Source organism: Rhyacophila brunnea, unplaced genomic scaffold, assembly GCF_057557595.1.
Source record: "Rhyacophila brunnea isolate RB1 unplaced genomic scaffold, BYU_Rbru_1.0 scaffold_16, whole genome shotgun sequence".
Classification (NCBI taxonomy): domain Eukaryota; kingdom Metazoa; phylum Arthropoda; class Insecta; order Trichoptera; family Rhyacophilidae; genus Rhyacophila; species Rhyacophila brunnea.
Window position 1 is genome coordinate 38,822,467 of NW_028232816.1, and position 22,981 is coordinate 38,845,447.

At 35.6% G+C, this 22,981-nt stretch overlaps 2 protein-coding genes across 2 annotated transcripts in view; both read left to right on the top strand.

Annotated features, from left to right (window-relative positions):
• The window catches only part of LOC147074694 (uncharacterized), a 68,182-nt gene extending 55,987 nt beyond the window's left edge, over positions 1-12,195 (top strand). The window contains exon 9 of the mRNA XM_085943452.1: positions 12,023-12,195. Within this exon, the coding sequence (XP_085799578.1) occupies positions 12,023-12,195 (173 nt within the window). The remainder of the gene's footprint in view (positions 1-12,022) is intronic.
• A 35-nt stretch (positions 12,196-12,230) lies between these two features.
• LOC147074695 (uncharacterized) lies at positions 12,231-22,069 on the top strand. Its single transcript, XM_085943453.1, has 2 exons — positions 12,231-13,287; positions 22,047-22,069. Exons 1-2 carry the CDS (start codon positions 12,231-12,233, stop codon positions 22,067-22,069), a joined length of 1,080 nt encoding a protein of 359 aa, XP_085799579.1.
• The last annotated feature ends 912 nt before the right edge of the window (positions 22,070-22,981 follow it).

The window sequence follows — 22,981 nt, forward strand, 5'->3', positions numbered from 1 at the left end:
TTTTACTATACGTTATGTTTGCTCAATGTTTTATTTACGACAATAACCACTAACTACCATAGTATTGTAATGTTACTTAATATGTTTTATAAGATTTTTATGTTTCTGTTGCAATATATTATTATAATATGTATGTAACGTTGTTTAATGATATAGTTTTTATTCGATAATTTTATTATTATATGCAATTATTTCTAAAGTCAAGAGTTAAAGTGAACTGAGTAATTATGTCATTTAAAATGAACCTGCTTTTACTTCAAACATGTATCTTGTTATACCGTATCAATATTTAGGTACTTATATAAATCAGAGCTGTTAACTGAACCGGAAACGAACCGAGAATCTAAGAAAATAGATAATTATTTTGGAATCCAAACCGGTATGAAAGCCAGAATTCTGAAGGTAGTGCAAAAAATATGTTAAACTGTAAGGCAGGGTTTGCTAACAGTTTGTTCTCGAGCGCAATGTGCATCTGTGAACCTATTTGAGTGTAACAGCAACTTTCAGGGTTCGAAATAAATCAGAGCCCACCTGAATGTGGCTCCGGTTCATGAAATATTCAATATTCATGTCTCCGTCTTCCGTCATTCCGTCTCGTTTAAAAATTAATTTGACCATCTAAGTAAGGTACGCTGTATTACAAAAAATCTAGTATACTTCTTTTTACAACGTTTTTACTAGCTCGTATTCTTATATTTGTCCGGTGGTTGTTTATCCAGTACAAATCTTGCAATTGATTTTTAACTAACTTTCCGACTAACTAGACATTTGAAACTTTTAGAATATATCAGAACACGATGCCAATGTATTCTTTTAATAGTTTTAGCCACATTTAAGTAGAGTTGAATTCATTTTCAGTTAATTATGTTTTGTATGAAAAGTTATTTCGGAAGAAATCCGTAATCCAATCCACTATTATTGGTTGCTAAGTGGATGGTCATAGCAATTAAATTATTAATATATACGTGCATTACTATGGAAATCAAAATGACATTTCGGTATTCTATATCAAATTTGTTTGTTTGATTTTTATTTACTTCATATCAAGTACAAGTTTGAGCATTTTGAGCATAATAATTGAACTGAAATTATAAAAACGTTGTATATAAAAAGTTATTTTTATCTTGTAATTATTATAAAATATACACGCAATTAGATAAATATGATAGATAGATATTTACAGAAAATTATTGAGAGCTCCGGTTCGTACTTATGTACTTATCAGGTTTCTTTTATTGTGTTAACTGTCAATACATGGTTGAACTGGATTGTATTATTGATTTTTGTTTTATTAATTGTTTTATTAACATAAATCAATAACATTTATCAGGTGTCTGGGTACAAGTATCCACAAAGTCACGTGCAAAAATTTAAAATATTAAAATTTCTAATTTTAAAGTTATGGACAAAAACCTTCTCCTAATGTCTTTCCGATTTCATTCTTAAACCTTGTAAATTCCTTTAAAAAGTCAAAATCTATTACTTTCTGCTTTATACAATGGAAACGTAATATACGGCGCTAATTGTATTACATCTTATTAACATTTAAGATCTACGTTTGCTCGATCAAAAAATACCCAAGTAGTTATTCGTAATATTGAAGATAATATACTGTTTACACTTTCACTCTATAATATTATAGAATTCCATTATGAAAATATATGCTTGCCACTCCCTTCTTAATGAAAATTGCTAAATAAAAACCTCAAGGGTTCCAATGATTCGTTATGTGCTCTTAAAAAGCGTAGATACATTATTCTACATATTTTTTTAACCGTCAAACATTCAAAAAGTAGAACGTAACACTAGCGTGTATATTAAAACCGAAGATTTAAAAAAGTAAGGGTTCAACAGCTCTGAATAAGTTATGAATTTTGATGCGAACCAATTTTGCGAATGGTAAAGATTGTAGGTTGTAGGTACCTATTGTGTTTTTAATTTGTATCTTTTTCAATAATTATTAATGTTATGTTGATAATATTATTATAAAATATATATTTGACTTGTTATTGATACCTATATACTATGTAAACTGAATTGTTCTAAGTAATAATTATAAAAGTCACGTGCTCATAATAAAAATAATTGGCTGTCCCTAATTATTTTATTCAAAGAATTATACAAAAGATGTGAGAATGTAGCATTTTTTATTGAATGTATTATATAATTTAGATTGATTCAATCACTGCATTCAAATCAATTGTCTGCGCAGTGGAGATCACTTCGCGACACACCTGAGTTATTCTTCTGGCACACCAGTGTGCTACACAGGTATAGAGCAGGCAATATGTCCAACTCCATGTAGGCTCTGATCTGCTACTCAGTATCAAAACTTACAATGATCTATCACACCATCTTATTATCGTTTTAAACTAATGTTTATGTATTTATAAGTTCAAACAAATGTGTTAATTTTTCACTGAGGACATGGAGGCGTTATATATATATATATTTAAATCGCCGTCACAAAGAAATACTCAATTTCCCATTCGTAGTGGAAATGATCGGTTTTGGGTACACATTGCACCCATCGTCAAACTGTGTCTTATTGTACAAAGAGCCTACTGCGGGATGGTAAGGGTCAACTATAGTTACAGAAACCTTACACAGCTTAAAGCACGGGGATTCATATCTTCATTTTCTCACACTCGTGCGGCAGGCCGTGAGTATACGAATCATGCAGTACGAGGTCACAGGATTTTCTCATGGTAATTTTAAAATGACTTTACATAAGCTGGTTGTGTAAATAAAAAATGGAATGGTTGATGACTCTCTTTCAAAATTTCGATAAAATCATATTATGGTACAACAACGAATGTATATGGTTATTACATTTTCACAATTCAATTCCTACGTTGTGGTCGACCATAGTCAACCCTCTTTCTATACTCGATGTTTGGGGTTTGTTGCTGAGGCTACTCTCAAGAAATAATATATTAAAAGTGTGAATTAAGAAATTAAATGGAATGTCTCATTGTTGTCAGTTCACCCTATTTTGCTTTATATTTTTGCAGTAGTTTTAAAGACTGATGCATGTGTATTTTTAAGGTTATGTTGCTATATTAAAAGATTTATTGAAATAAACTGATTTTATATTATCTGGTATGTTATTTTAATCGACCTGCATGTAGAAAGTATTCGTATTTTTAGAAAAGTGGTTTAAAATAATAAATAACTTGACCTGAAAATTATTGACATTAAAACTACAATTTGTAAGTACCTATTATTTTATTTAACCTCGTCCAAACAAAACAGGATTTATCCAATTTGATTACCTAATAAATATAATAATACGATAGTTAGTCATATTATGATAGTAAATAAATATTCATTCAAAAATAAGAAGAGAAAGATAATACACAAAACCACTGATAATAATATAGTCACAGTGGAACTGACGGTTACATGTAAATTGTACGTAAAACATTTCACCGTAGCATAGTTCGCCGTGAGCTTTCTTATCGGAAAGAGATGACTGTATACTAAGGATTCCAATCCCGGACTATACTCGATACCTATGAATCCCGGGATTGGTAAACATAATCCCTAAATTTTTGGGATTGATTTTTTTATTAATTTTATGGAAAATAAAATAAAAACGAAAATATAACAGAAAAAATACCTTTATTAACATATTACGACATTAGAAATAAAGTGAGTTTGAATGACGTTTGATTTTATTACCCATGTGTTGCCAATTCATTTTATTTTTTCACATAAATTAATAAAAATGAGAAAGATTCATAAATAAATAAAACTGTTTTACTCTCACATTATTATTTATATTACAATAGTATTTACTCCATTAAACCTATGTATTTCCAAGATTGAACGTGCACAATATTAACAATAAATAATGTCTTAAATAGTATATATTTAATTATACTAGATTTATTTTTGACCGATTTTATCACTGTTTTTTGGGTATATAAAAATTTAATATTAACTATCGAAAAAATGCCAATCCCGAGAACCTAACAAATAATCCAGTATATCGACTATTTTCAAAAATTGTTTGCTGCTGGCTTTCTGTGAAGTGTAAACCGACAAGAACCGTGGGTACAGTTCGGTTATGAGGAATACAGCGGAAAACACATTTTGAAAATACCCGATATACTGGATTATTTGTTAGGTTAACCAAACCAAACCTAACCTAACCTAACCCAACCTAACCTAAACTAAGAAATAATCCGGTATATCGGGTATTTTCAAAATGTGTTTTCCGCTGTATTCCTCATAACCGAACTGTACCGAACCGTGTTTTATTTAGACATGAATTTTATGTAAGTACTATACGACCCAAAGAGGTTAAAGGTTTTTTATGGGCGGAAATTTTTAATTAATTTTTCGCGAGAAACCGTCTTTACCCATTTGCATAACATAGTAGGCTCATGGTCTAGATCCAAACTCACGTAAAAATATAATATACAAGTCACAAAGTGCTTCTATAGGGTGGACGTTATTATTATGAAGGTAAGCTAATATTATAACCAATTGGGACTTTGCTCTGCATTAACATAATAATAAAAAAAACTAAAACCAGAGAAGGGATTCGAATCCATGATTTACGACTTCAAAATCGGACACTCTTTCATTAGTCCACCGCGTAGTTATATCTTATATATATTCTAATATATAATTAAAACATTAATAATTAATGTCAAGATTAACATTATTTATTGAAGACAATAGTATTATAATTATCAAATAAAAACAATTTCTAGTAAATTTATTATTATTAAAAACAAGTAAATTTTCAATATGATAAATTAATTTTAACATTCTAGTTTTTCTACCATTTACGAATCGATTTAGTTAAGTATTAAGTTGAGTATTAAGTTCGGCTAATTTTCCTTCGTAGAAGTTCTCTCATTCAAATGACCGGACATGACGTAATATGTATCCGGCCCAGCTCAAGTTTTGAGTTGTTAACCTGAGAGTTATGCCAAAGATATATTATAGCACGTGACACGTAATTCAATTTAATTTTCAACTTTTAGGATCGTATATTATAATTATTTATTTAAAAAAAGACACGTTAAGCACATAACAAATTATTAATTCAAGACGTTAAGTAAGTAAGTTAAGACGAAAAGTACAAGTAAATCAACTAGAGAATAAAACAAGATAGAGAGAAAAAAACAAAGCAAAGAATAATTTTATAGACAAGAAATAAAATAAAAAACAACAATAATTAAAAACAATACAAATTAAACAATAATAATTACAAGATAAAAATGACTTTTTATATACAACGTTTTTAAATTTTCTAATAAACAAATATAGAATACTGAAATGTCATTTTGATTTCCATAGTAACGCACATATATATTAATAATTTTGTTGCTAAGACCACCCCCTTAGCAACCAATAATAGTGGATTGGATTACGGATTTCTTCCGAAATAACTTTTCATACAAAACAGAATTAACTGAAAATGAATTCAATTCTACTTAAAGATGGCTAAAAGTATTAAAAGAATGCATTGGCATCGTGTTCTGATATATTCTAAGAGTTTCAAATGTCTAGCTAGTCGGGAAGTTAGTTAAAAATCGATTGCAAGATTTGTACTGGATAAACAACCACCGGACAAACAAGAATACGAGCTAAGAAAAACGTGGTAACATATAATTTAAAAAAACAAAATATATAATGCATTGATAAAAATTTCTTCATCTCTAGGTAGTGCATTGACCAGCCGCACAGCCCTCGCTATTGGCGCCTGGTGAGCCTGACATGAGGAAACAGCGTTCACCCAAAATAGATCATGGCTGCGACCACGCATGTAATTGACGGGTGCATAAAAATTCAAATATTCTAGAATATCGGGATTGGCAACCATGCCACGTGAGAGCAGGAAAAAATGCTTCCGTAAATCGAATTGCAACACACTTACTTGTATGGTCGAAAAAAATATAATGAAAAAATATTATAGATGCTGCTATAGGCCTGCCGTACAGAGTCGCCCTACTTTCAAATACAAGGTAACGTGAGGATCAATAGAAAAAATAATGGTTACTTAAATAAATTACATTCAAATCGAATTAGTCTATTTATTTTATTCAATACGTTTGTATATCTGTGTACGTATTATTTCAGTATTAGACGCGGACACAGTTGCGGGTGATAGCTAACGTAAAATAAATATATATTATGTACTGCTATGGTATAAAAACAATTATGTATTGTTATCCAATTCAAGACTAAATATTCAAACATTTCACATTTGACCTGCGAGGTGAAGAGTTTGATTCGTAAGTGCTTTCATAATAACACTTGGCAATCCGTTCTAATACCAATCATTATGGTATCAGCAACTGAAGATCTCCGGAGTCAATGGATGCGCGAAGAATGGCATTTCAGCCCCATAGCGGTCAGGAGTCCACGTTGCAGACGACTCTAGATTTGACCTTCCTTTGTTCATTTTCAATCCAATTTGACCTCCTAACCAGAATGAATAATAATACAATAGTACATGGATTTAATAACAAACACTTCTGGAACTGTATGCTATTATGAATAAAATTTACTACTGTCTTATAGATACTCATTTTTGTAAAAGATAATAATTCAGTATTATTTATTAACTTGCCTGTGGTGGATTAGTAGCAGAACTTTCGTATAATAATCATTATAATTAATATTATTAACACTCATTTTATTTATATAGCTTGAAGTACAATGACCTTATAATGTCGTGGGTCCCGGGTTCAAGTCACGTGTCTGGAAAAATCACATTTTGTTTTTCAATGCGTATTTGGACCCAGAGTATGGACCTAATATTAATATTTTTTGCGATGTGTTTTTTAATTAAATGCAGTAGTGGCCTAATTGTTACAATAATCTTATCATATGCCATGGGGAAAGTTTGACGTAATAAATATGGTAATAATTTTGGAATGTCTCAGAAACATACCTTTTTTTTTTTTTTTGAATCCGCGGCTAATGGAGAAATGGTAAAAAAATATTGATTTCTGTGATGAAAAAAGGTTGGGGGGAAAATCAAATTTATTTATTTTACATAATATAATGAACACAATAAATTATAAATTCACGACATGGCTTAAAAAATAACTGTTAACAATATTTAAATACAAATACAGGGTATTACAAGTAAAAAAAAGTTCATGGAAGCACACCGACTCTATCTTAAAAAGTTATCAAATAACATCCACCAGAACTCACCTTTACGTAAATTTAATATATAAATGTCAGAAATGGTTTGATTGAACATAGTTATCACCCTCAATACTGGTATTACCGATAACAGGTTGATTTTGAACCATAGGAGAACTAACAACGAATACTAATCTAAGATCTAAGATAATTAATTGAGTTTTTATATTTTACACCACGTATAAATCGGAAAAAATATATACTTAGCTAAATATTTAAAGCTTATACCATAGTATGAAAGCATATTTAAGAGAAAATCAGTCGGATAAAGCCACGGATAATATCCATATAGCTTAAAATAAATGAGTCTCAAAAATTTTATCTGAATCTTCTTTACCACCAAGACCCTACCACCTACTTTAACTGATACCTACTCTTCGGCCATATCCGCCCCTTAATTGCAGCATATGGATACCACGCGGCGCCTCCAAGAATCCCTGTTGCTTGCCAGTCTTCTTGCTTCGTTCCAGGTCAAACCAGCATCCCGTAGCTCCGCCGTATACACTCTATAGATAGTATTTAGCGGCCTTCCAAGACGCCGGAATCCGGTCGGCTTGAAAAAAAGGCAAGCTAGGTTGAGGTTATCTCCTGGTATCCGCAGCACGTGGCCGAGCCAGGTCCAACGCCGCCTCTTCACTCTCAGCGTGATGAGAGGCTGCGTGGTACATTCTATCTTCTGCTTGGTACCAACTTCTTCTTCTTCTTCTTCGATGGCGCTACAGCTCAAGTCGAGCCCTGGCCTCCTCCACCGCTGTCCTCCAGCCGGAACGGTCCTCCGCACGTCTTTTCCAGTTCCTGATTTTTAGTATCTGGTTGGCATCTTTTGTAACATTATCACCCCATCGTGTGCGTGGCTTTCCCACTGGCCTTTTCCCTCCTGGGTTTCCTTCGAGGATCTTCTTCGGTATCCGTGACTCAGGCATGCGCTGGACATGGCCTGCCCAGTTTAGCCTCTGGAGTTTTGTGAAGTTGGAGAGTTTTGAATCTTGGTATAAGCGGTATAGTTCCGTGTTGTACCTAATTCTCCACTCCCCACCATCATTCATGGGTCCGTATATCCGCCTAAGGATCTTTCTCTCAAAGCAATCCACCATTTCAGCTACTTTTACATTTAGCGTCCATGACTCGCACCCGTATGCAACGACTGTGCATATGACGGTTTTATAGAGCCGCGTCTTAGTTTTTCTGTGGACATTTCTGGATTTGAATATGGGCAGCAATGAGAAGTACGATTTATTTGCAGCGGTTATTCGGGCTTTTATTTCTTCTAGTTCCTCGTTCTCTTTTGTAATATTGGAACCCAGGTATGTGAACCGGTTGACAACCTCAAATTGATGGTTTCCAAAACTGAAACTTTGGCCCAGCCTACTCTGATTTTGTCGGCTTTGTACCATGACTTTAGTTTTGTTTTCATTTACTCTTAAGCCAATCTCTAGTGCGGCCCTTTGGAGGTGGTCAAATTCTTTCTTCACAATCTGTATGGATACTTGGTACCAACTACTCAACTAATAATAATTGCATATACATCCTTCCTATAAACTTAAAATAATGTTCAGAGTTATTGAAGATACCCCGAATTATTGATTTTCGAGCTTTGGATGGCACGCCGGCCTTTAAGAATGCCCCCAGTTTTTGTATAAAAAAAATCCACTCATTTTGTTTACATCACAAAATAATATTTCGAAGTAGGCGTAGTTTATTTATATGAATGAAAAGACACACTCATTCAATAATAATTGATCTCTCGACAAAAAATCAGTTTATGCGAATCAGTAGAAAATAAACAACGCCATCTCTGTCAACAGGAGACAGTAAAATACTCCCACCGCTGATAATGGCATTTCAGAAACTGACATTAACGGCAAGTAAAAACGGCTTTTTGCTATTAAATCATAACTGTCAATATGCAGTCTTCAGCTAAATTTTATGACTAAATCAACATTATAACGAATATATTATAATATTTAGTGCATCCCATTTTATAGGACAGGTTGTGAAGGACTATTTATTTAACGATGTTAATAATATCTTTTATGGTGTCGATATAATTGAGATAATAATATACGTTAAGGTATATGACAAGTAAGAATAACCTAGAATAGAGTTAACATTATATAAAATAATAACAGAACATACATACTTTTTAAAGAAACAAATCAATTAGAAAATATTTACAAGATAAAAAGAACTTTTTATATACAGCGTTTTTAAATTTTCTGTTGAATTATTATGCTCAATATGCTCTAATAACTTGTACTTGATATGAAGTAAGTGAAAATCAAACAAACAAACAAATATAGAATACTGAAATGTCATTTTGACATTTCATTTTGATTTCCATAGTTACGCACGTATATATTAATAATTTAGTTGCTAGGACCACCCCCTTAGCAACCAATAATAGTCTTTTATTTTTTACGGATTTCTCTGAAATAACTTTCCATACAAAACAGAATTAACTGAAAATTAATTCAATATGGCTAAAAATATTAAAATAATGCATTGGCATCGTGTCCTGGTATATTCTAAAAGTTTCAAATGTCTAGCTAGTCGGGAAGTTAGTTAAAAATTGATTGCAAGATTTGTACTGGACAAACAACCACCGGACAAACAAGAATACGAGCTAATAAAAACGTTGTAATAAGTTGCACTGAGCGATACTAGAAATCACATCTTTCACTTTGAATATTACATATTAATTTGCTTGAAAAATAGACGGATTGACAGCTAAATATTTATTGGCATTAATAAATAATCTAATAATATTACGTCTGATGTATATTATATATATATACCAACGATGGCCGCACGGCTTAAGCATCGGCTTATATCGTCGTGGGTCCCAGGTTCGAATCCTGGGTCTGACAAGTACACATATTGTTTTTCAATTTGTGTATGAGTCAGAGTATGGACCTAATAGGTTGAGCGAGTGGCTGACATCCATTCCTCGTAAAAACAAAACTCTGTTAATATAAACCTCCACTCTGTGGTGGCCCATATGATCTTGTTAGGATTGGAAATGGTCGGGGAAAAAAAATCTTTTCTCCATCCAACGGTACATGAGACATTAACCCTTAATTGCATAGTGTTACATTTCAGCAACAAACTATATTATTGTTTTATATTTTGAGTAGTAGTAGTTATAGTGTGAATGAAATTTTATTTAAAAACGAGCAGTTCTCTGCAGTAGATAAAAATACAGACAAATAGTCGTTATTCACATGAGTCACTGTTAATTCAGAATAATAATATTAAACATCAAATGTGATCGATTAGAAAAGTGATATATATAAATTAATGTGTTTCCATAATGCATTTAAGAGTTCGTATTCGTGTAATAATCAAATGTAATTATGTTCATATTTTGTCCATTTTCGGACAACTGAAAATCCGTATGTATTTTCTTATATACAGTTTAACAAATAATATAATGTTATAATGCACCATTCATTAAAAATTCCAGCCTCACTTAGTTTTGTGCCGTTTCGACAAAATGAATGAAAGGTTAAATAAGTTTACATAACTACTAAGCCCTTAAAGAGCTTATTAAAATTAATTTCTTGGCGAGCTTCTAGAATCGTAAACTTGTCGTGCGACTGGCATATTAAGAATATGATATATATGACTTCATAAATAATTCCGCGTGGACTTCTGGTCCTTCCGCTTCGGTTAGTAGCGACGAGAGTCCGTAGCTTCATCATCATTATTAACCGGGGTCGATCCACTGCTGGGTGAAGACCTTTCCTAGTTCATTCTACTCTTTTCGGCCAAAGCTGTCAAGTACATACATCGAACTTTATGATTTCGTCTAACCAGCGTACTTTAATATTTATATAATATGGTGATAAACAACTCAATCCGTGTCAGCATATTATATATTTATTTGCATATTATATATACTCGTATTACCGAAATTACAAATTCTCTAATAATATCCGTTTCCAGGAATGTCCAATTATTGTAAACTCAGTAAATAGCTGTTTCCGCGATATCCATTTTTCCACATAGTCAGCTATATCCGATGACGTAAACTCCATAAAGTAACTCAAAGTATAGACTCAATTACAATAATTATTTCCTAAATATTCTTTTCAAGATATTATTTTGATTGTGAGGACCAAAGGTTGGTATGACTTCAGTGGGGTATGCCTTGATGCCAGATCAGGTGTGCTTCCATTTGAAATGCTGAGTATGTCGACTATCCATGATAGCTCTGCCAACAAATCCTACCTCTAACCTCTCCGTGGGGGTCCCTAGGCAATGCAGCATGCTGTAGCAGATAGAGGAGGGTGCAAGGCGAATCACCAGCGCCTAAAAACTGGTACATTCTGGCTACGGGAAGGAAAACCCCTACAGAAAACCAGGGCATGTTCACGGGCCCTAAGGTGGCAGCCCCACCAGTGAACTCGGGTGCTGTGGGATGATCACCTGCACACCCTAAAACAACAGATTAATCCAAGCACAGGGAAGCTTCGGACCCCCGTTTCCATCTTGACGACCTCGCCTGAATTCGGTAAACGATTTTGTTTTGGAACCTACAATATCCGTACTCTAAATGTCCCTGGAAAGGCCGAGCATCTAACAGTAATACTTTCTCAATACAAGTTAGATGTTCTCGGGATCAGTGAGTGTCGACTCACTGGCATTGGCGAGAAGTTTATTCGTGGGTTTCGTCTATTGTACTCCGGACACGCCACATTGCGACGTAGTGGAGTCGGATTGCTGATGTCCAAGGAAGCTTGCAAGTGCCTCACCAGCTGGGAACCTATCTCCGAACGTCTACTCCGCGCTACTTTCTAGACCAAGTCGGGCTCCATCACTTTTCTGCAGTGCTATGCTCCCACAGAGGCTGCTAGCGATGCAGATAAGGATACATTCTACGAAAGTTTGGCGGAAGCCGCTGGAAATATCCCCAGCTGTGATCATGCAGTTATCCTTGGTGACCTTAATGCCAAAGTAGGATCTGACCCCTCGCGTGGACCCTTTGTGCTGGGAAAAAACATGGCCTTGGCCAAATGAACGATAATGGTTTCCGTCTGGTAGATTTTGCCTCAATGAATGGTCTTGTGATTGGTGGTAGTCTTTTCCCTCATAAGACCATCCACAAATATACATGGACATCGCCAGACGGTAATACAAGAAACCAGATCGACCACATTTTGGTCAAAGCGAAATACCGGCATGAACTGCTAGACGTGCGGACATATAGAGGTGCAGACATCCACAGTGACCACGAACTCTTGGTCGGGAAATCCCGTATAGACCTCAAACGAGTCCCAAAACCCAAAAGGACGGTCAGACTCGATGTGGAAAAACTGAAAAGTACCCGTGTGCGTGCAACCTATGAGCTGGAGCTGCAGAAGCGCTTATATGATGCTAGAACTCTCACGTCTTCCATCGACTCGGATCCCTTGGAAGGAAAATGGATATTATTCCGGGACGCTATAATGAGCTCCGCAACTACTGCATTAGGAGAGCGGCATACGCACAGACCGGACTGGATGTCACCTCATACATGGGAGATGATTGAGAAGAGGAAGCTCCTGAAAGAATTGCGAGACAATGGTACATACGACCCACAGCGCAGCGCGGAATACCAGACAATGGACCGCGTGGTAAAGCGTTCTGCCCGCCGCGATAAGCGCCGACGCCTGGATGACCTCATTCGGGATGCGGAATCTGCTGCCTGCAAGAATAATCCAAGTGCTCTCTTCCGCATCACCAGAGCAATTTGCGGTAAGAAACGTCCAGTGGTCACTGCATTACGCAACTCTGACGGAGTGACAGTCACCGAACCTGCAAAGGTCCAGGAGCTATGGCGCCAACATTTCAGTGATGTCCTGAATCGCCCACCTCCATTGCATCCCTTCGATATTCCGTCGGAGATCACCGCCCTCGGAATCACTACTGCATCGGGATTCTGCGAAGATCCTCCGACAACTGCTGAAGTTAAAGAGGCTGTCAAAAGACTGAAGCGCAGGAAAGCTCCTGGAGATGATGGCACCCATGCAGAATTTCTGCTCTGCGGACTGAGCGCTGTATTGCCGTCCTTGTGTGACCTTCTGCACGAGGTGTGGGAAAGGGAGCAGTGCCCCAAAGCCTGGAGGGATGGTACCGTTGTTACTCTGCACAAAAAGGGTAACCCACAAGACTGTAATAATTACAGAGGAATCACTCTCCTCAGCGTTCCCGGGAAGGTGTTGGCGCAGATTCTCCTGTACAGGATTAGAAGTCCCATGCTGGACGTTTTGCGTGCGCAGCAGAGTGGATTTGTCCCGGGGAAGTCCTGCTCAGAGCATATTTCAACTCTCCGAAGCCTCCTGCAACAGTACCAAGAGATGAATATACCTGTCGCCTGCTGCTTCGTGGACTATGAAAAGGCATTTGACAGTCCTCATCGTGAATCTCTGTGGCAAATTCTGCTAGGATATGGTGTCCCACGGAAACTGGTCGCCGTGATAAGTGCTCTCTACACCAATACAGAGTGTCGCGTGAGAGCAACCGGAACATCCTCTGACCTCTTTGAAATCACGTCAGGAGTCAAGCAAGGATGTGTACTTGCGCCCTTTCTTTTTATCATCATGATGGATTTCATAATGCGTAAGACGGTTTGCCCCGACAGTGGGATACGCCTACATCATGATGACACAAGCGATCTATGCGAAGAAAGACTGTGCGACTTGGAGTATGCAGACGACGCAGTCGTGTTTGACTCGACGATCGAGAGGTTGGAGGTGACCGTGAACAGGCTAGCCGCGAACTCGATGCGTGTGGGTCTTCATCTGAATGCCGCTAAGACCAAATCCATGTGCAGTGCTGCTTGCATCGACGCCGACACTCCTCTGCGGGTTTCTGGTCTGCCCGTCGAGCTGGTGTCCAGATTCAAGTACTTGGGTGCCACGGTTGCCGATGATGGTGGTATTTCTAGTGAGCTTGGAATCCGCATGGGTGTGGCGGGCTCTGCGTTCAACCAACTTGGAGTCGCATGGAGGTCAAGGCTGTATTCTGTGAGGACCAAATGTCGTTTGTTTAACGCGTGCGTGCTACCTGTGCTCCTGTATGGCTGTGAGACATGGCATCTTACTAAGCTTCAAGAGTCACGGCTTTTGAGCTTTGAGAATCGATGTCTCCGCAGAATCTTAGGGGTACATTGGTACGACCGCGTTACAAATATCCGAGTTCGTGAGCAGACACAACAGCCTTCGGTGATTGAAGTTATCACGAAGAGACGATTCACGTGGCTGGGACATGTATTCCGGATGCCGCCAAAGAGTGCGGCACTTCGTACCCTTGTGGCACAGCCTCAAGGGTTCCGTCGCCGTGGCCGGCCCTCCCTCACCCTGCAGCGATGCTACAAAAGCGACCTACGTGCTGCAGGTCTGACATGGCGGGAGGCACAGGAGTTGGCGATGGACCGAGGGAAGTGGCGCCAACTTGTGTTTGCCCTATGCCCCAATGTTGGGACGTGACAGGGTGAAAGAAGAAGAAGAAATCAATAAATAGCGGATCACAATTCATTGAACATGTCACACGAATATAAGTTCCTGGTCTGTAAGTATTTCAGTCTCTATATCGCTCCGCACAACATTTCATTCTATCGAGATCGGACCTCGGAACAGTATCATAAGTATTGTATACTGACTACCAACTGTTTACGCTGCAAATAAAACTCGTTCCACCGTCCATCGGAGCAACCACCAAATCTCGACTTCTCATCTCTCCTTCTGACGACCTCTTCATCCATCATACCATAAATTCTACAGTAATGACTCCAACATTTATATTGAGAATAGGTTTTGCAACGAGTCCAAAATTTCAAAGAAAGAAAAAGGAAGAATACGCTGTCAAAAATCAAATAGAATTCATGATATTAATTTCCAAGCTACATAGTTTTTCATACATTTAACGATTAAAATTACAATTTTGTTATTAGATAAGATAGAGACCGGTATATTAAACAGTTACATGTAAGTTGTACGTATGCAGTTCATCGTGGGACATTTATTCATGCGCCGCAGTACGTGAAACATGAGTTCGTATAACATTTTATCAAATGACGAGTTCTTCTTTGAACATTTCACCGTGGAATACATTTGTACTTATCTTACAAAATGCGGCGATAGTTTGCAAATAGTACTGTTCTAATTAGATTAACCCTAACCTAACCTAACCTAACCTAGTAAAGACATCTCATAAAATTCGCCATAAAATTTACGTAGTAGCATACGTAAAAATATACTCCACGGTGAAATGTTCAACGAAGAATTTGATTAAATGTTACACGAACTCATATTTCACGTACTACGGCATTGACTGCGGCGCATGAATAAGTGTCCTGCGGTGAACTGATTATGTACAAATTTCCGGATACGGTATTAAACATGTATTAATGGCTTATTATAAATAGAACATTTAAAACTTATGACTTAGAAATGCATTTAAGCAATTATCCTTTTGGTGATTATATCAACATTTTAGAGCTTACTCCACCCATCTCATCTGATTTATCCTGTCATCTATCGACATTGTAGCAGATTGCTTGTGTTATTATTTCAGAATAAATTTGCATAAAACTTAGAGGTAAGACTTGGTAGGTTTGCCTTGCGCGGAAGAAAATCTTAGTTTAGTTATTCATACTACAGGCGCCATTAGTATCGTAGAAAGTAATAACCTGGCATGACAATTATTATTTATCATATTATGGGTTATGTTGAAAACGGTTCAATCACGTAAACATTAATAATTATTAAACATTTAATTGTGTTAACTGCCAATTTTTTATGGAAAGACCATTATATTAATATAGTTTACATTAGGTATTTGACAAAGATTTTGGACTCTAAATAGAATGAGTCTTAGGGGCCATCCATATATGATGTCATGCTTAAGGGGGGTCAAATAAAATGTGACGTCACAAAGTAAAGAAAATGTATAAAAGGATCTGGAAACACAATATTGGAGATCGCGGATTTATGGATTAATATATATTTTTAAATCGGTTTTTAACATTTGGGGGGGGGGGAATGACAAAATTTGACCATGAGGGGGGAGGGGTGTTAAGAATAGCCAAGATCGTGTCTCGTTATAATATGTGGACGGCCCTGTACGCATTCTGTATTATGAATGTTTTTTGACTCGAAGAGCTTAAAAAAAAGGTCTCGACTTCCTAAGATAAATAAAGCTTTCAATCGACATCGCTTTGTGAACGGAATTAATTATTTTGAGTAGAAAAGTTGATGGCACTGACAAAAGAAATCTTTTTAACGAATACTGGTATTGTCACCAAGCATTAAAAATACTGAAATACCCGGTATTGATATTTTCATTCGGTATTGCAATCATGAAGAATGAAGAACGTTACAAATTGTATTAATAATTATTATTCATTTAATAAAAAAAATAGTTAGTGAAATAGTTAAAAGAAAATGTATTTATTATAACCATTCTACAGTAACAGTTATGTGGCATCATTTTATCCCGACACATTTACTAGTTGCCAGTTGGGGCGTCCCCTTTTCCATCTCAAAATTTACTGCAGTTTATTACGAGTATTATGCTGTCGTATGCAGTAACAACTACTTCTAAGACGCGACTTCTCGTTTGAGTAATTTGTCAAATATGTTGCATGTTTATTTCCATTTAATTATGAAAAGGGGTGAAGTAAGTAAAATTTGCAGTAACTGATCGAATTCTTCTTTTGCTTCCGTCTTCTTTAAAATGTTAACAAAACAAATTGCAGTATAGCTTCTTATCCTGCACTATTGAAGCTTAGAACCCAGTCGCACATACAAAATCGTCTCTATTGCAACGCGGTCATAAATTAAAACTGCAAACAATGTTGGAACTCTCTGTGATACGACTAGCCACTAATAGGATCATATGGGCCTCCACAGAGTGAAGGTTTGTATTAACATATTTTGTTTTTACGAGAAATGGATGTCAGCCACTTGCTCAACGTATTAGGTCCATACTCTGACTCATACACAAATTGAAAAACAATATATTGTGTACTTGCCAGACCTAGGATTTTTTACATGTAAATTGTGCGTATTATATTTCACCGTAGTACAGTTTACCGTGAGTAGTCTTACCGGAAAGAAATTCCCGTATAGTATTGCAGACAGTCTGTTGAAATTTTATTAGATTCAATAATTAAAGCACAATAATTTGATATTTATTGGTATCAAGTGTTTGATAACAACACAGTCATTATAATCAGATATTTGATAGTACGTACGACTTGATTCGAGAACATTATCAGAATTTTATGTAAATTGTACTATTTCATCTCTTTACCTTGTATTCCGGTGTTTTTTTTTTTACGTATTATTGAAGTGGTTTATTTAGGTAAGGAATTGATTTCAATATTATACTAGGTACCATATATATCCGATCAACATCTCACGATGGACTGTGTTACGGCTAGGGAATCCAATCCCGAGCCAAAATTCTGATCCTGTGATTGGCAGTTTATTCCATTGTTAATATAAAAATTTTATATTTACAAATAAGATTGATACAATCGGTCAAAAATAAATCTTGTATAATTTATACTATTTAAGACATTTATTGTTAATATTGTATACGTTCAATCTTGGAAATACATAAGTTTAATGGAGTAAATAATACTGTAAAATAAATAATAATGTGAATTTAATATGAGATTGCTGTTTCTGATAGAAAAGACTTAATGAATGGGTTAGCGAGATTTAAAATAGTAAAACAAATCATGGTGTACCTATGGCCATTCCGCTTCATAAATCTAATTAGTTAGCCAAATATGAAATTGCCGTAAAACGTATGAGATCATGGTGGAATTACGTTGTTTATAGTGCGAAGCATTGTTTTTTCCCAATCTTTCTCATTTTTATTAATTTATGCGAAAAAATAAAATGAATCGACAACTTACACATGGATATAAATCAAAATTCATTTAAACTCAGTTTATTTATAATGTACTTATTTGTTATTAAAAGTATTTTTTCTATTATATTTTCGTTTTTATTTTATTTTCCATAAAAACTGATAAAAAAATCAATCCCGAAAGTTTCGGGATTATGTTTATCAATCCCGGGATTCATAGGTATCGAAAATAGCTCGGGATCCCTAGTTACGGCCAACTGCATACATACAAATTTCCGGATGTATCTTGAGCTTAAACAATGAATGCCCTGCTGAAATATTGTCTATATTCGAAATGCGGCATGTGTTAAGTGCTGCATGAAATAGCAGATGTTTTTATTTTAAAATAAAAAAATCGAATTCACGCTGTGTGCGATGGTCCATTAAGTTACGTGTTTGTTATAAATGCCAACAAAATCATATTGATAAATTTGTCGAGATGACTTTGTATGTGCGACCGGGCTAATGGAGTATCAAATCATACCCAGTCTTATCGGACATAATATTACGGGATCCGACATTTGGTGTGAATTTCCTATCATTTTTTTTTTATCAGGAACAGTTATTTAACATACCTACATTGCACTTGCTAATTTTTATATAAGTATTTTTTTTATTGAACTACAACATGGGTTCTCTTAATTACCACGTTTTTATTAGCTCGTATTCTTGTTTGTCCAGTACACACTTTGTCTTGTGTGTCAAGTCCTAGCAACTAAATTATTAATATATATGTGCGTTACTATGGAAATCAATATAAAATGTCAAAATGACATTTTAGTATTCTATATTTATTCAGTATTTCTATCAAGTACAAAAAAAAGTATTTATTAATACATAGAATTGTCAAGTTTATATGATTCACCAGAAAATTTAAAAACGTGGTATATAAAAAGTTCTTTTTATCTTGTAATTATTTTTGTATTATGTACATTTTATATGAGTATAATATTATAAATGTTTAGATTTGCCTCTGGTATTATAATAATATGAGAAGCCTTGCAAAGCACGGACAAGGTCTATTAGTTTCACTGTTGACGAATAATAGTCGAATCACGTAGCTTATTGAATGAAATTGCCTGATAAAATACCTGCAATAAAGTTACCTTTGATAATAACATATATCTATCAGTAAGTTAACGGTTATTGTAATATTATAGAAGCTAAAATAGGTCGAGACCTGTGATCTGTCCTACTGTTTGTGACATAAATGTTGAAGAAAGAGGTATTTTTTAGACATTATGGGGATAAACAACTCAATCCGTGTTAGCATATTGATCGGGAATATTAAATAACTGACCGCAATTTTAAATTAATTAATATCTATTTCCCGTAGTGTCCAATTATGGCAAACTCGGTAAATAGCTTACTGCAATTATCATTTCCGCAATATCTGTTTTTCCACATAGTCAGCCATATCCAATGACGCAAACTCCATATAGAGTGGCTGACTCAATAATAATAATTATTTCCTGAATATTCTTTTCTTATTTTATTCTTATTTTGTTATTTTGATTGAGAGTACGTCAATAAATAGCGGATCATAATCCATTGGACATGTCACTCGAGTTTATAAGTTACCGGCCAGTTACTATCTCAGTATCTGTTACTACTATTATTCCACCATATATGTAGATAATAGACGTTGCCAAACAGCTGAAACGGAGATGGGCGGGGCACTTTGCTCGCCGAAAGTACGGCCGCTGGACAAATGCCTTCATCCAGTGGTACCTAAGGGGCACAAAACGGCCAAAGGGTCACCCTAAAAGCCGCTGGATTGACGAACTGGTAAAGTTCGGCGGAAATACGTGGCAGCGAACGACACAGGATCGAGAGAGTTGGACCAAGCTCGGGGAGGCCTTCATCAAGCAGTGGATTGACCCCGGCTGATGATGATGATGATATGTAGGTATATAGTTTGGATTAGACCCACGAGATGGAATTATTATTCAAATACATCAATTGCTTTCGAGAAGTTATGGTAACAACATGTAAAAACAGAGCACATTTCTATATTCAATGCCATGTTTCCCATAATTAAATCTGTTCAAATCTTTTCCACCATTATATACTTAGTCCTACCGCAATAGTAAATAAACCAAAACAAATCATTCCAATATAACTCTGTCTATTAATTGCCATAATTGGTCACGATCTTCGTACAAATACATCATCATGTTCCGACCATGTCCGATCATAATAAGATCATATGGGCCTCCACAGAGTGGAGGTTTGTGTTAACAGAATTTGTTTTTTTTTTACGAGAAATGGATCTCAGCCACTTGCTCAACGTCTTAGGTACATACTCAGACTCATACACAAATTGAAAAATAATATGTGTTCTTGCCAGACCCAGGATTCGAACCTGGGATCCTCGACGCTAATACGTATGTAATTAAGACGATACTTCAGTGAAACGGCAAATAATTTTCAACTATAGGCGCGACGAAATTTTGGACTCGCTGGCAATCGGAGAGAGAACGTCGAGGTGTGAATACGTCAATTTGTTTCGTGATGGCGACGGGGGTATTAATTCTTAAATCGTGTAAAAATGACTAAAAACGTTACCCATTTACTTGAAAAAGAAAACATGTCAATGAATATATTATTATTGTTACTAATAGAACATACGTTAAAGTTCCCACCACCACCCGTCATATATGCATAGCCATGGATATGCACGGCCGCTTTCTATGACGCTTTAAACGTGTCTGAAAGAAGTGATTTTAAGCGCTCATTCCGTCCCGAGACGGAGCTGCACGGGACTGATGCTGCTTGGATTTATATGACAAATTATATTTCGTTCGGCATGCGTCATTTGCACCCGCGACCCGCAATCCGCGCATCGCCTAGCCACAATCTTTTTAGACCATGCCTCAACTGAGGTATAGCCTTAATAATGTTGAATACTTAGCCCCAGAGTACAGTACCAACAGCGTTTGTATACATCCGCAATGGGAAATGACTTTTTTAAGCTTCACTTTTATAATTATTATTTAAGCTCCGTTTAGTTGAGAAGGTAGATATTATTCACCGTTTTTTGTTATGATTACTATTTATATTTACTCTTCTTAGAAGTAGAAACGGTGATATTTCTACACAAGAATATTTGCAAATAAGCTCCTATAGTGCGTAAGCTTTTTCAAGATGATTTCTGAGGGAAGATAGAAAATAATAAAGAATCTCCATAGAAATGTCAGCTAGAATACAATATGCGATGCACTGTACAAAATAATAATAAATTACTTCTTTTAGTGAATGAAGATGCCGCAACAGTGGCGTGCAATACAGTTGGATATTTTTAAAGTTTGCTGATATTTTATTAATAAATATTTGCTTCTTATATCATCGCCATGACTCTAGATTAGTCACAAATCTTATACATTTTTTTTAAACAGTCGCGTGTTAGATACATGAAACAAAAATAAAACAACAGAAAATGTGGGTACTAAAAAAGATTAGGGACCAAGATATTTTCTAACTTTAGACACACCAGAAGGTCACTTTAGAAGATACAACGCGGACGCCCGATTGCGCTTCATAGCAGTTTGTTTCTGCGAGCAATTTCATAACAAATACAGACTGTCAAAGAAATTATAGAGCGGTACCAAAACTATAGACCACCGCCTGGGTTTTACTGACTTTGCAAAAGCTAAAAATTCTTAGTTATAGACGCTTTGTATAACAATTGAATCTCTAAAGCCTAGACACTATAATATCCTGAATAACATGTACTATGATGCAACAGCCAGTGTACAGTTTTATAAGCCGTCTTCCACGTTTCTTATTAGCAGGTAGTGTCCGGCAAGGCAACATAATCTCACCCAAATTATTCACCTCTACTCTAAGATTTCTTCAGGCGACTTGACTGGGAGAATAGTGGATTCGCCGTTAACGGTAAATACCGAAATCACATACGCTTTATAGACGACATTGTTGTCTTTGTGAATGATCCAAATGACTTCCAGGATCCAGGAAAGCCGCAAAGTAGATTTAAAGATAAAAGTTTCTAAGACATAAACTGCTTTGCTGAACCAAATGTGTTTCTCGTTGATTGCACTCAAATCGAGCGGGTGAAACGTATATCTAGGTCATAAAAATGACAATTTATCATTCATATACTAAATCCAAATAATTATATAGCAACAAGCCACTATGTTTTAATTTATATATACCAACTTATATAATTATAAGTATATAAAATATCCATCCACCTATTCAACCACTCTAAAAAATGTGATACATTATAAATACAAATCCCACAGTAAATTACATAATATGTATATTTTTTAAAGTGATTTAAGCGTCAATTACAAGGAGCTACTTTACGAGCTGTTTGTTGGCGAATTTAATAGCGGGTGATTCAGCTACTGCGATTGTGATGATGACACACAAAACTTTCCATTCGCTGAGAAGCCACAAGCCAGCGACTATTTTGACAGAACGTAGCTCGTATTTTTATAGGGAGGTTGCTACTGCGCTTTACTGCACAGACGCAGTAGGCCCACACGCCGACGTGTAGCGTGTAAAGTTGACCGGCTTTCAACTTTTCTCGGTAGACTGTTTACAATATGCTTGTTAGCTTGTTCAATGATGACACTGGGCGACTTTATAGGCAGATTGTAAATTCGCCACCAAGCAGCTCGCAAAGTAGCTCAATGTAATTAACGCATTATCATAAATAGTATTTAATTAAAAAAAAATCTTTCCATTTCATACGTTTCATCAAACGTTTACATCTATTAAAATTAGCACAAATTAATATGGTTATATAATTATATATATTGATAAAATATCACTCACCCGATGGCCGGAATGGCACAAGCGGAAGCGTGCGCACTTATTAATCGGAAGGTCTATGAATCAATCTCTTCCCCATATCTTTAATTATTGTTATTTCATT